The sequence below is a fragment of the Schistocerca americana genome, chromosome X, assembly GCF_021461395.2.
Source record: "Schistocerca americana isolate TAMUIC-IGC-003095 chromosome X, iqSchAmer2.1, whole genome shotgun sequence".
Classification (NCBI taxonomy): Eukaryota; Metazoa; Arthropoda; class Insecta; order Orthoptera; family Acrididae; genus Schistocerca; species Schistocerca americana.
In genome coordinates this window covers 639205667-639220822 of record NC_060130.1, presented here as the reverse complement: position 1 = coordinate 639220822, position 15156 = coordinate 639205667, and the positions used below count along the sequence as shown (strand labels likewise).

The 15156-nt window shown below is 41.3% G+C and overlaps 1 protein-coding gene across 3 annotated transcripts in view; it reads left to right on the top strand.

The window, feature by feature from the left end:
* The window catches only part of LOC124554956 (WD and tetratricopeptide repeats protein 1-like), a 202316-nt gene that overhangs the window by 175602 nt on the left and 11558 nt on the right, over positions 1–15156 (top strand). Inside the window, exon 15 of one of the 3 annotated variants that reach the window (XM_047128660.1) lies at positions 4925–5027. The exons of the other annotated variants lie outside the window; for them this stretch is intronic. Within the exon in view, the coding sequence (XP_046984616.1) occupies positions 4925–5008 (84 nt within the window). The 3' untranslated portion in view covers positions 5009–5027. The remainder of the gene's footprint in view (positions 1–4924; positions 5028–15156) is intronic. 3 annotated transcript variants of the gene reach the window in all.

Below are 15156 nucleotides of genomic sequence, written 5' to 3'. Positions count from 1 at the left end.
TGTAAGGAGCATCTGTACAAAATTACATTCAGAACGAAGAGGGTCAGGTGGGGATCATTGGCCCACTTAGTGGGGATGACTCATGTTGGACAGATGATCAGGAAAGTTAGGAAAAAGAGCAAGGAACATCAGTGACATGACATACAGCAGCATAATTTGTTTAATGAGAAGGTAACTTGTGTTGCTTGAGGCTTTCCCAACAGACATGTTGTATATATGGTTCTCGGGCGAGACGTTGGATGTCATAGTGAAAACTCCACAATATTTCATCAGCGCAACTGGCCGACATCTTAAGGAGCGACAAACACACTGCTAAGGCATGACTAGAGCCCCCTATTTATGCCAGTCTTAGGCAGGAAGTGCGCATCTGAGGAAGGCGCAAAATTCGGTGGCCAATAGTAACAATATCAACCGATAGCTGAAGGACAGCAATGACACCTACAAGATGAAGAATCAAAGACCTCGGCACACACGCAGAGGCTGCCGCTGCTGCTCTGCGCTGCCGTCGGTCGCCCCAGTGACCTCTGTCAGAAGCCGCAAGCAAAAATGCGCATCCATGAAAGGCATGTGACTATCCTCCCGTTGTCAGCAGAATATTTATGTTGCTGCCGAATCGTCATCTGTCGTATGACCAATAGTACTCCTCTCTGCTCGATGCGACTTCAATATGGCCACTGCTGGATTCCAAACTGTACTGAGCTGAAAGCCCATGTCTGTGTTTTACAAGATTCATCGAGCTACGTATTTCCAGTGCTTCCTTAATAACACTGTCCCAGTACGAACTCGTCAATGCGAGAATTTTGATGTGTTGATAATTAATAGAATGGCCTGTACTGAGACAATGCTCGGCCACTGCAGACTACTCTGGTTGCTTCAGATGAGTGTAGTGTCTGTGTTCAGTACATCTCTATTCTACAGTGCGACAAGTTTGTCCGATGTACGACATGTCGCAGCTACAAGGAATCTCGTAAACACCGGGTGTTCTTAGGCCAAGGCTGTCCTTAGATAAGCCCAAGAGAGCTCGTGAGCTTTTGCCGGCGGACGAAAGACACATTTAACTTAATGCCTCTTCAATAATCTTCCTATTTTTGAAGAGACACCGCTGATGTACGGCAAGATGACCATTCCCCTTTGTTCTTCGCCTTCTTCCAGTTCCTCACGTTGGATAACCCGCTTCGGGTGTAAGGCACGGTGAATCTCCCGTTTGGAATATCCATTTTGTTGGAAAGTGCTACGCAGATGGGGTAGCTCATTAGATGAGCTGTCTGAGTCTGATATGGCTGGTGCTCTGTGAACCAACGTCCTAAGTACGCCATTTCGTTGCGAAGAACGGTGACAACTGGTGGCCTGTAAGTATACGTCCGTGTGTGTTGGTTTACGGTACACTGCGTGACCTAATATGCCATCTTCTTTTCTCCATACCAACACATCCAGGAATGCAAGTTTGCCGTTTTTCTCCATCTCCATAGTGAACTTGATGTTAGGATGAAGTGAGTTAAGATGCTCAAGAAATACGTTCAGCGATGCAGTGAGGCCAGATAACAAAGGTGTTGTCCACATATCGCCAAAAACACGTAGGTTCCAAATCCGATGACTGGCGTGCTCTCTCCTCGAAGTCTTCCATAAAAAGATTAGCCGCAATGGGTTACAAGGGACTACCGATTGCGATGGCGTCAGTCTGTTCAAAGTATTGTCCATTGAATAAAAAGTAAATCGAGGTGACCACATGTTGGAATAAGTCTAAAAGTTACCCATCCAGCTTCTCGCTAATGAGCAACGATTCCTGCAATGGTACTTCAGTAAAATGTGAGACTATGTCAAAACTTACGAGTATATCTGATGGTGCTAGTCGTAAGTTCTTGAGCTGATGAATAAAGTCTTGTGAGTTACAGATATGGTGGTCACACTTTCCTACTAAAGGGCTCAGTTGCGCTGCCAGATGTTTCGTGAGATTATACGTTGGTGCCCCAGTATTACTCACAATAGGCCACAGTGGCCCATTGTCCTTGAGAATTTTGGGCAATCCATATAGCCTGGGAGGTACGGGCTCCTGTGTACATAGTCTCTTAGCAACCACATTGGAGATCGTGCTGTTCTGCTGCAAAGAGGTCAGTGGTTCGGTTCCTACGAGAAGATCCTGATATTGTGATTTTACCGACGGATAAGGAAAATGCGACTGTTACCCTCTCCACGTCAATGTATCTGAGCAAGGTGCACCAGCTTTTGAACGACTCCGCATATCGCATGCTAAATAAGGATCCCACAGCCAAAATTCAGTGAAAAACTTTGGAGCTCCTCAAGAACAGCACGATCTCTGATGTGGTTGCTAAGAGACTACGTACACAGGCGCCCGTACCTCCCAGGCTATATGGATTGCCCAAAATTCACAAGGATAGTGTGCGACAGTGGCCTATTGTGAGTAATATTGGGGCACCAACGTATAATCTCGCGAAACATCTGGCAGCGCAACTAAGCCCTTTAGTAGGAAAGTGTGACCATCATATCTGTAACTCACAAGACTTTATTCGTCGGCTCAAGAACTTACAACTCGCACCAGCAGATATACTTGTAAGTTTCGACGTAGTCTCACTTTTTACTCGAGTACCATTGCAGGAATCGTTGTTGCTCATTAGTGAGAAGCTGGATGGGGAACTTTTAGACTTATTCCAACATGCGCTCACCTTGACGTACTTTTTATTCAATGGACAATACTTGGAACAGACTGGCGCTGTCGTAATGAGTAGTCCCTTGTAACCCATTGCGGCTAATCTTTTTATGGAAGACTTCGAGGAGAGAGCACTCCGAAGACTTCGAGGAGAGAGCACTCCAGTTGTTGGATTTGAAACCTATGTGTTTTTGGTGATATGCGGACGACAACTTTTTTATCTGCCCTCATGGCACTGTGTCGCTGAATGTATTTCTTGAGCATCTTAACTTGCTTCATCCCAACATCAAGTTCACTATGCAGATGGAGAAAAATGGCGAACTTGCATTCCTGGATGTGTTGGTACGGAGAAAAGAAGATGACACATTAGGTCATGCAGTGTACCATAAACCAACACACATGGACTTATACCTACAGGCCACCAGTTGTCACCATCCTTCGCAAAGAAGTGGCATGCTTAGGACGTTGGTTCACAGAGCACCAGCCATATCAGACTCAGACAGCTCATCTAATGAGCTACCCCATCTGCGTAGCACTTTCCAACAAAATGGATATTCCAAACGGGAAATTCATCATGCCTTACACCCGAAGCGGGTTACCCAATGTGAGGAACTGGAAGAAGTCGAAGAACAGAGGGGAATGGTCATCTTGCCATACATCGGCGGTGTCTCTTCAAAAATAGGAAGATTATAGAAGAGACATAAAGTTAAATGTGTCTTTTGTCCGCCGGCAAAACTCGGAGCTCTCTTGGGCTCATCTAAGGACAGCCTTGGCCTAAGAAGACCCGGCATTTACGAGATTCCTTTTAGCTGCGGCATGTCATACATCAGACAAACTTGTCGCACTGTAGAAGAGAGATGTACTGAACACCGACACTACACTCATCTGAAGTAGCCAGAGAAGTCTGCAGTGGCCGAGCATTGTCTCAGTACAGGCCATTCTATGAGTTATCAACACACCAAAATTCTCGCATCGACGAGTTCGTACTGGGACAGTGTTATTAAGGAAGCAGTGGAAATACGTAGCTCGATGAATCTTTGTAAACAGAGACACGGTAAGGAAACAGTGGAAATACGTAGTTTGATGAATCTTTGTAAACAGACACACGGGCTTTCAGCTCAGTACAGCTTGGGATCCAGCAGTGGCCATATTATAGTCGCATCGAGCAGAGAGGAGTACTATCGGTCATACGACGGATGACGATTCGCAGCAACATAAATATTCTGTTGACAACGGGAGGATAGTCACGCGTCTTGCGTGGACGCGCATTTTTGCTCGCGGCTTCTGACAGAGGTCGCTGGGGTGGCCGTTGGCAGTGCAGAGCAGCAGCGGTAGCCTCCACATGTGTGTGCCGAAGTCTTTGGTTCTTCATCTTGTAGGTGTCATTGCTGTCCTTCCAACTATCGGTTGATATTGTCGCTATTGGCCATCGAATTTGGCACCTTCCACGCATGCGCATTTCCTGCCTAAGACTGGCATAAATAGGGGGCTCTACTCATTGTGTAGCAGTGTGTTCGTCGCACCTGAAGATGTCGGCCAGTTGCGCTGATGAAATATTGTGGAGTTTTCACTATGACAGCCGACGTCTTGCCCGAGAACCATATATACAGAAGGTAACTTATCACCCATGAAAGGTTTGTTCAGTAAAATTTAATTATTTCTCTCACTAATGAAACTGTGTTGCTAAAGGGGCTTAACTTTGCAGTTTGATGTTTTCCCTTAGTGGAAGTTGTCTTTATTGTTATTTATTCCAGTACTAAGATTAGTGGTATACTTTGGTGAAAGACCACGTTCTTAAACTGTTTTTAAAATTAAATATTTTTTTAAGACTGATCTAGTAGCTCAAGAAGTCTTTTGTGGGTGAAATGATGGAGCGGGAACTAACTTTGGTACACCAATGACAGTTCAATTACTTATGGTCATTTAATGTGCATGTTGAGATTGTTTTTTGTAAAAAAACTGGAAAGAAATGTTTTCCATCATAATGAATTCAACAAATATGAGATGGTAAATATACTGTTCAATTCATTTAACATCAAATATTCTTAATGATAAGTCAATTAAAATCATTTTCTCCTTATTAGACCTGGTATAAAAATAATTCCACCTGATAACATGATGGTTGTGGAAGGATTATCAGCTATACTATTGTCCATTAAAACTGCAATACACGGGAGAATAGCAAATAACAAAAGTTTACATTTTGTATGTATGCAGTTTAGTAGGAAGCATGAATGATTAAAATTTTGGGTGATATAGGGGTATACAGGGTGGAACACTTTGTATGAAGAGCTGCATCCCCTGTCGGCAGCAATGGCTCTAACCTGGATGGGCCTCCGTTAAAACTGAGCTTGGATGACAGGTACGAGTATGTCATTCCGTGTTGCTTCAACTCTATGCTAGAGGTCATCAGTTGTACTGATGAATGGTTGTGTGCCAGTCTTTTGGCAACCCACGATGAGATATTTTCAATGGGTGAGAGATCTGGAGAATTTGCTGGCGAGGACAACAGTCAAATATCCTCCGTATTGAGGTAGGTCAGGAGAGCATGTGCAACCCACAATCTAGCATTATCTCATTGAAGGATAATGTCACAGAGACATCATAAGTAGGCCACAGCCATGGGCTCTAAAACATCTTAGATATAATATTTAATCTCCAAATTACTATTTAAGTGAACCAGAGGTGATCATGTTACGTACACGTTGACACCACATACCACTGCAGAAGGTGTTAGGCCTGTTATTACAATGACAAATCCAATCTGGCAATGTTCAGTCTCCTCGGAGCCTCCACACATGGATATATCCAACATGATGCTGTACACAGAACTGGAACTGCTCTGTAAAGACTGTATTATTCAGCGCACCACTGTCGGCATGCCTCTGTCTGCTGCTGTGTCGAGGGAAGTGACAACAATAACCATTCTGCTGATCATCCATGCTGCTCCAGATAATGTCACACTGCCCATGTGGACACTTGTCACGCTGCAAAGAAGCCCATTATATGACTTGAGGACTGTAGGATCCTTCGTGGCTGAACAAGCAATAAGTCTGTTCTCTTTGACTCTTAATGTGTGGGACCACAACATACTCAGACAACTTCACAACTAGGTCCTCCATGGAAGGTTGCCGATTTTATTAAAATATTTCCTTACAGAGCAGTCATTGAATAGGAGACGTGCTCTCAGACAGTTTTGCGCAGGAAATTGGTGGCCCTTCAGGCAGCATTTTAAGTTTTACCCTCCTCTCCATGGTTACAAAAAGCATAACTGGCATGGTGAAGAGACCAGTAAAGACTTCACTGTGCTGATAATTAGATTATTTACTACTACTACTCCTCCTATCTTTTATCCAGAGATTATCAATTACACAATATTAGTGAACTGGAACTGCATTTTAACAGCACCATTTTCCATTTTAATCATCATCTCATATTTGATCAAAGGCTCACATGGCTATATTTGTGGAATACTAGAATAGGAGCCCTTAAAGCTCTAGATGTTTCAAAGTGAATCTATGGAAAGGCATGGTATACAGACAGGTCTTGTCTACAGCAATTTTAGAAAGCGTTCACATGGTCCTGTCTAGAATGTGTGTGTACCATTCATGATTCAGCCAAAAGTAAATTTGCCTAAAATGTTTATATTAGTCAGCACTCACACAATTTTTATTTATCAGACTGGCAAGGGGAGCTTTCAGAACAAGCCCTATTTGTAGCCTTTGTGCCAAAGCTAGTTAGCAACCACGCACTATAGTATAGCAGCTGCTAATGTTACAGCACACCATTAAAAGGAAATTTGTCAAAGAGGCTTCAGTGTCCATCATCATTGCTCACACTCTGGCAGAGTGACTATTCTAGAACTGCCCACAAGTCACAAAGCTATTAGGGATGTGGCCAAAACAACTTGTAACAGGGAACAACAAGTGCCCAGTGTTGGAGCAAGCAGTCACCTCGGCTGATACAGAGACCCAGGATAAAATTTTAATTTACCTGTGTAGATATAGTTGAATACGTTAGATTTCATGTATAAGCTCATATTACTTTGTGTTTAATTTATTAGAGGAAAACAGGTGGGTAGTTCTTGACAGCTAAGCAGCTGGTGCGTAGAAAACAAACTAATGATAGCAGTGCACAGTACAGTTTATTTTACTAAAAGGAACATTATCAAGAATGAGAAATCCCACAGTCAGAATAAATTACCAGCCTATGAAAAGAAAATAAGTTATAAAGCAAAACTTTCATGCACATATAGAAATCATGTGCCAGAGAGGCACTAAAATCCAAAATACAGTAGCAACAATTGGCTAAAGAAGTTTTCATCTGCCACAAAGTGCAATAAAAAGTACCACGACACAATCTTACTTGCTGTTAGGAGCTTGTGCTCATAGAGCCAGAAAGGTAAAAACAGCACAGGCTGTATGGTAAGCACAGAGAAGTGTTCTCTGGTATCTGACAGGCACATGTAGAACAACACTGAGGTGCTGCTGATGGAATTAGGCTTGCTACCTCTAGACCTAGCAGTAGGAAAGAGTGAAGGGAGAGCAGTAGGAAAGTGTGAACATGACAAGGTAAAGGAGATACTGGGCACAAGAACTGTAATGAGTAAGGAAAAAAAGGCATGCATTGATTGAGAATGGCAAGAAATCTGGTACAGGACAGAAACAGGGAGGACAACCTACCAGCTCCTTTCTAACATACAAGAAAGAACAAGAATGACATACTTCCTTCCGACCAAGGTATCTGTACAGTACCTGTCTGAACATTGTCAGTATCCCAGCTACTTACTAAAAATACAGCACCACACCACAGATATTGGTACACTGTTGTCCAAAATTAAAGCAACAAACTGCTATTTCCCTTTCGCTAATTTACAGTATAATCATAAAACTGTCAACAAATGTTTGTATGATCATCTTTTGCACGGAAGATGACATTCCGGTAAACAGACAACTATGCCAATGGTAACATCAGGGTTCTGTCAAACGGGGTAGTGTTTGTTGGGTAGTTCCACTACCACAATCGCCGTGTACACAGCCGCAGACGGTGCAGTATGGCATAGAGAAGACGCTTACCAGATTCTCTGCAGTGCAGGGCCATAAGAAGAATGGAAGCAGGGCAGTCACAAACTGATGTGGTCTGATAGCTTAATGTGAATCATTCTTTTGTTTTTTGGATGTGTCAACAGTTTAGAGAGACCGAAACTGTATGCTGAATACCAGAGCAGGGCCAACCATGTGTGACGTCAGAAATTGACAACAGTTATTTGACTGCAAGTGCACGATGGAACTGCCGTAGTATTGCACGGCAACTGGCATCTGATCTCACTGCATCCACTGGATATGTTGTATGAAGGCAAACGGGTACAGAAGGCTTCAGTAGAGTGACCTTTATTGTTGGAGATCTGCTGTATGTGTACCTCTGACGCATCTTCACATAAGGGAATATCTAGAATGCAGTCATCAACATGCCTCCTGGACAGTTGAACAGTAGGCTAATGTTCTTTTCACAGTGAGTCTCGATTTGGTCTGGAGAGTGATTCTCGATAGATCTGCATCTGGAGGGAACGTGGAACACAATTTTCGGACCCAAACATTGTGGAAAGAGAGCAGTATCGAGGAGGATCCCTAATGGTGTGGGCAGGGAATCTGTTGACCACACGAACACCTGTTCATGAAATTGTATGGGTGAATCAGCAAGGTCTAACTGCTGTCAGGTTTCATGCCGAGATATTGGGACCTCATGTGTGGTTGCTGCGAGGTGCTGTGGCCCCAGACTTTGTATTGATGGATGATAATGATCAGTCTCATAGAGCACGGATTTTTGATGTTCTCTTGGAAATGGAAGATATTGCACACATGGCATGGCTTGCATGCTCTCCTGACTTGAATCCCATAGAGCATGCCTGGGATGCACTTGGGAGACGTGTTGCATCACGTCAGCATCCACCAACCACTCTCCAAGCTTTGTGAGAAGCTCTGCAGGAACAATGGGTGTTTTGGCGTCAATGTGAGATTGATGACATCATTTACAGCATTCCCTGCCATCAGGCCTATTTTGTTGCCAGAAGAACTCATACCCTATACTGACCACATTAACCAGTTGTGGAAGTGTGTGTGCAAATCCATTAAGGTGGAAAAAAGAAAGGACAGTTTTGTGTATCATTATGCATGTTGCAGTTGTTTACATTTTGTATTATTTACATTATTTCTACTTTACTATGACCTGTTCATACTGTTTTTGTGGCAAAATAAATGCAGCCTTGCAAACTTTCCATTTGTTACTTTAATTTTGGACACCAGTGTAAATGTAGAGCAGTCGACACCACAGATCACCTTATCTGGGAATGTGCCATTAGACAAGGCGCTACAGACTAGGACAGGAACACATTTGAAAATGCAACTGTTTATAATAAGGAATGAGGAAATGTGGCATAAACTGAATTCACTAACAGCTAAGTTACCAGCTTATGAACTACAAGCCTACATGGTCTAGAGACAGACAAGAGGCTATACATCATGATAACGAGGCGTGCCATGGCAGAACATCCACCTACACCCACCTTCTGGAAGCAGTCAGGAGATGAGCCTCATGGAGGACCAGGAAGGATTTCCTGAGACGCTGACAATCATCTCCCAATCTCTACAACTTCGCTGGCACAGCAGCGCAGTTCCTGTGAATCCTGAGTTGCATTTCAAAGCAGTGGGGGCTAACCATCCAGACAATGAGAAATCCAGTTTGCTTCTGATACCAAGTATAGTAGTTTAATGTAGTGTAGTTTGTGTAGTGTAGTGTAGTGTAGCGTAGTGTAGCGTAGTGCTGTGTAGTGTAGTGTTGTGTTGTATAGTAGTGTAGTCCATAATTATAAAATACAAAATTTGTAATCACCAATGCTGCATAGTCTAATAGACCAGTAGTGTGTGCCTTATGTATTCCAGATGAACGGATATCTGTACGCCAGATGGCCAAATGGTAATATGTAGACTTTTTTATTTTTTAATTTTTTTTAGTATTATTATTATTAATTTTTATGTAGGTATTCTGTGTAGATGTTTTCCTCACTTAAACAGCATAATGCTTAGTTTTTTCTGACACTTGTGAAATTATGTTAAATATTATGTGCTATATTCTTACCAAATAATGTTCAACATTTGGTCTGTCATTTTATATAGATGACAGACTAAAAGAAAATAGCAAATAAATAATAATAATTATTATTATTAGTGTTTTAAATGAGCACTGTAATGACATAGTGATGTACACAGTTTGCTGTATGGGGACTAACTGGCTGTTCAGTTGATTTGCCAGACAACACCCTATTGAGTCTTCTACCAGCATCATTGATGCTGAGTTATATTCAGTCTTCATGGTTCTCAAGCAGATTAAATGTGGTCATATGAATAGTTTCTTCATCTCGTCAGACACTCAGTGTGTCTTGCAGCAACTATTTCTAGTAGAGAATCTTGTCCAAACCAACATTATGCACTATTTTCTCTGCAGAAGTGGATTTAACAGGTGTCATTTTGTTGGGTGCAGGCACTTTGGAATTCACAGTAATAATATTGCAGACACAGCAGCCAAGTAGGTTTGTGTTGAGAATTCAGTAGCATTATGTGAGTTCTCTGGTGAAAAGAACAGTCGTGGGTATGTGGGAAAGAGAGTGGCTGTAAGCAAGTGACCCATCTATATGGCATACTTCTATACAGTCCCTCAGATGGGGGAAGATAATTTTAACTTGGCTTCATACAAGACATTGCCTTTTAACTCAAGGCTACCTACTGTGTCATGAAGAGCTGTCAGAATGTGAGGACATGTGCTTGAGCATTCGGGATGACACACACACACACACACACACACACACACACACACACACACAGAGAGAGATAGAGAGAGAGAGAGAGAGAGAGAGAGAGAGAGATATGCATATTTCTATATTTTACATTCATATACTTATTATTTTTAAATTATAATTTTACTTACTAAAAAATAACCTTTTGTATGTTTTAGGCTCATTTTATACCCAAGAGAGTATTGATTCAGGCAATTTTGGCATTTTTGGGGGCTACAGGAGTTGGCTGTTCCCACAAGTTTTACCTGGAGGGATGGCCCCATGCAGCCTCGAAAATGGTGACATTGTCACACGTTCTCAAAAAAGCCTGCCGATGTATTTTCGCGATGTGCACCATAACATTAATTTTTTTATAATGGAAGACTTCTATGCTAAGTTCACAAACCACATACATTCAGCAAACAGTCCACGGGTGTACTGCCGGTCCATAGTGTCCAATTGGCACAATATTTCAGCACTCGGATATGTGGCCATCATCAGGTGCATTGACGAACTGAGCCCCTGAGGGTGCACAACCAACTTATATTCCCTTCCATCACAACCTATTCCTCCCACAGTCCATGGCCGAGAGTGGGTGTTGGCAATCACAGAGACACTTGTGTCGGCATCTGTGGTAGCATCAGTGTAGTTGCTCTGTCCACCTTGGTTGCCAGATTGTTATGTTTCCTGAGCATCTTCTTAATTAGACTCAGTGCTGCTTTCCAAGCCTTGCTGAGGTTATAGCCACAATTCCTGTTGCTAATTATCCCCGATAGAAAATTTTGATAGCATCTGTAATGACACTGTCTCAATATTTGGAAGTCAGCACTAAAACCCTGGTACATTTATATTCCATCACATGATTCTCTGACAGTCAGTGCTCTGTGAGTACCAACTTGTTGGGGTTCATTATTTGAGTGTGTCTCTGGTGTTCTCAGCATCGATCTCATTGGTATGCATTGTTTGTCCAATATTTATCTTGTCACATTCGCATGGGATTTGATACACTGAGGTGACAAAAGTTGTGGGGTAGCGATGTGCACATCTACAGATGGTGGTAGTATCGTGTACACAAGATGTAAAAGGGCAGTGCTTTGGTGCATTTGTCATTTGTGCTCAGGTGATACATGTGATAAGCTTTCCGACATGATTATGGCAGCACGATGGGAATTACCAGAGCTTGAACTCCGAATGTTATTTGAAGCTACATGCCTGGGACATTTCATTTCGGTGATTATTAGGGAATTCAATACTCAAAGATCCACAGCATCAAGAGTGAGCCAAGAATACCAAATTTCAGGCATTACCTCTCACCACAGACAACACAGTGATTAACGGCCTTCTCTATATGACTGAGAACAGCAGCATTTGCGTAGAGTTGTCAGTACTAACATACAAGCAATACCTGCTTGAAATAACCACAGAAATAAATGTGAGTCATACGACGAACATATTGATTAGGACATTGTCACAAAATTTGGTGTTGGTGGGCTTTGGCAACAAACGACTGACACGAGTGCCTTTGCTAACAGAACGACATTGCCTGCAGTGTCTCTCCTGCACTCATGACCATATTGGTAGGACCCTAGATGACTTGAAATCTGTGGCCTGATCAGATAAGTCGTGATCACAGTTGGTAAGAGCTGGTGGTAGGATTAGTGTGTGGTGCAGACCCCATAAAGGCATGGACCTAAGTTGTTAACAACGCACTGTGCAAGCTGGTGGTGGCTCGATAATGGTGTGGGCTGTGTTTGTATGGAATGAACTGATGATTGAGTGGAAATGGGTGAGTTCAGCTACTTGGGGACCGTTTGCAGTAAATCATGAACATCGTGTTCCCAAACAACAAGGAATTTTTATGGATGACAGTTGCCATGTCACCAGGCCACAAACATTCATAATTGGTTTGAAGAATGTGCTGAACAATTCACATGGCTCATTATTTTTGCAGTGGACTTCCAATGACTTGTGGAGTCCATGCTACGTCGAGTTGCTGCACTACACTGTGCAAAAGGAGGTCTGACACAATATGAGGTATTCCATGACTTTAGTCGCCTCAGTGTGTACCCTGGCCTTCTGCAAACTGAGGTTGTCTTTCACACTCCCCATTCATTCATTCATTCATTCATATACAGAAGGGCAGTAATAAGCCTGCTATTGAGATCTCTAAAACGATCATTTTTGTCATAATCTCTACATATGTAGCACATTAAAGCATGAAATAAAAAAATCACCTAAAGCAGACTCAAAACACATAGCAAGACAGATGCATTCCAGCCTTTTATCAAATTAACTGAGCTTCTTACACAATATACATGTTTTCCTAATATCAGAGCACTCTTACAACTGTTTTGTCTTTCACTCCATCTTTCCAGAGGAAGAAACTTCACTGTGATGTCATATGCTAGAAAACAACATATGCAGATACACATTAATATCATTGATGTCTCAGTGCAGCTTTTTTATTTTTATTTATTTATTTACTGTAGGACCAAATTGAGGAGCAAATCTCAAAGGTCATGGAACGTGTCAGTACATGAAATTACAACATAAAAGTAATAACAGATAAAATAAAGTGTTTATTAACTGAAAGAAAGTCAAGCCATAAGTTTTTAAGTAAACACAGTCAACAATATAACATAAGTCAGCTTAATTTTTCAAGGAACTCCTCAACAGAATAGAAGGAGTGACCTATGAGGAAACTCTCCAGTTTTGATTTGAAAGCATGTGGATTGCTGCTAAGATTTTTCAATTCTTATGGTAGATTATTGAAAATGGATACAGCAGTATACTGCACACCTTTCTGCACAAAAGTTAAGGAAGTGTGATCCAAATGTAAACTGGATTTCTGCCGAGTGTTAACTGAGTGAAAGCTGCTAATTCTTGGGATATATATATATATATATATGCTCAGAAACAGGCAGTTCAACAAATAACTAGTGTAAGTTCGCAAATCTCTTGTTGACCCCTGTTCAGTAGTCTGGGTATTTTGACATTGCCCTCTATATAAACTGCCTGTTTCTGAGCCAAAAATATCCATTTAGAATGGGAAGTGTTACTCCAAAATATGTATCATATGACATAAGTGAATGAAAATAAGCAAAGTAGACTAATTTTTGTGTCAAACAATCATTTACTTCAAATATTGTTTGAATAGTAAAAATGGCAGCATGAAGTATTTGAACAAGATACTGAACGTGGGTTTTCGACAGAATTTTACTATCTATCTGAACACCTAGAAATTCGAACTGTTCAGTTTCACTAACCGTATGTCCGTTCTGTGAAGTTAAAACAGTGGGTTTTGTTCAATTGTGTGTTAAAAACTGTAAAAACTGAGTCTTACTGTGATTTAGGGTTAGTTTATTTTCTACAAGCCATGAACTTATGTCATGCTATTTGAAACAGAGCCAGTGTTACACATAACATTCTTTACTACCATGTTAGCGTCATCAGCAAATGGAAATATTTTAGAATGCCCCATAATACTAGAGGGCATATTATTTATATATAACGAACAGGAGTGGCCCCAAAACTGATTCCTGGGGCACCCCCCATTTGACCGTACCCCACTCAGACCCTGCATCACAGCCATTCTCATCACTGTGATCGACATTTTGCTGTCTGTTGTTAAAGTAAGAAGTGAACCAATTGTGAGCTGCTCCCCATATTCCGTAATGGTCCAACTTCTGGAGCAATATTTTGTGATCAACCCAATCAAACACCTTAGTTAAATCAAAAAATGTGCCTAGCATTCGAAACATTTTGTTTAATCCATCCAGTAACTCACGGAGAAGAGAGAATATAGCATTTTCAGTTGTTAAATGACTTCTAAAGCTGAACTGTACATTTGATAGCAATTGTATGATATAAAATGGTCAATTATACTTAAATACACAGCCTTTTCAATAACTTTAGCAAACACTGATGGCATAAAAATAGGTCTAAAATTGTCTACATTATCCCTTTCTCCCTTTTTATAAAGTGGCTTCACTACTGAATGCTGTAATCACTCAGGAAACTGACCATTCTTAAAGGAAAAATTACAAATATGGCTAAGTATAGGGCTAACATGTGCAGCACAGTACTTTAATATTCTGCTAGTCATGCCATCATATCCATGAGAGTCCTTAGTCTTCAGTGATTTAATTATTGACTCAATCTCCACCTTGTCAGTATCACAGAGTATTATTTCAGACATTAATCTCAAAAACGCATTTTCCAAGAGAGTTATATGATTCCCTGTAGAAACTTAAGTTTTTATTTAATTCACCAGCAATGCTCTGAACATGATTGTTAAATACTGTATGATACGTGTTATATTTGTCATCTACGTTATTGGCACTATAAATATCCTGTGACTCTTGTTCCTTCACAAGGTTTAAAAAACTCTCTATTGCCATTGGATTAGCTTTCCTACATAGTTTGTCATTATATGTGACATTTGTTTGAATACAAAAGCCTTTTAGTGTTAAAATTTGTGCATCATGGTCTGAAAGGCCATTCACGCTTTAACTAACAGAATGCTCATCTAGCAGTGAGGAATGAATAAAAATATTGTCTATGGCTGTGCTACTGTTCCCTTGCACCCTGGTTGGGAAAAACACAATCTACATGAGATCATATGAGTTTAGGAGGTCTGCTAACATCCTTGTTCTTGCACAGT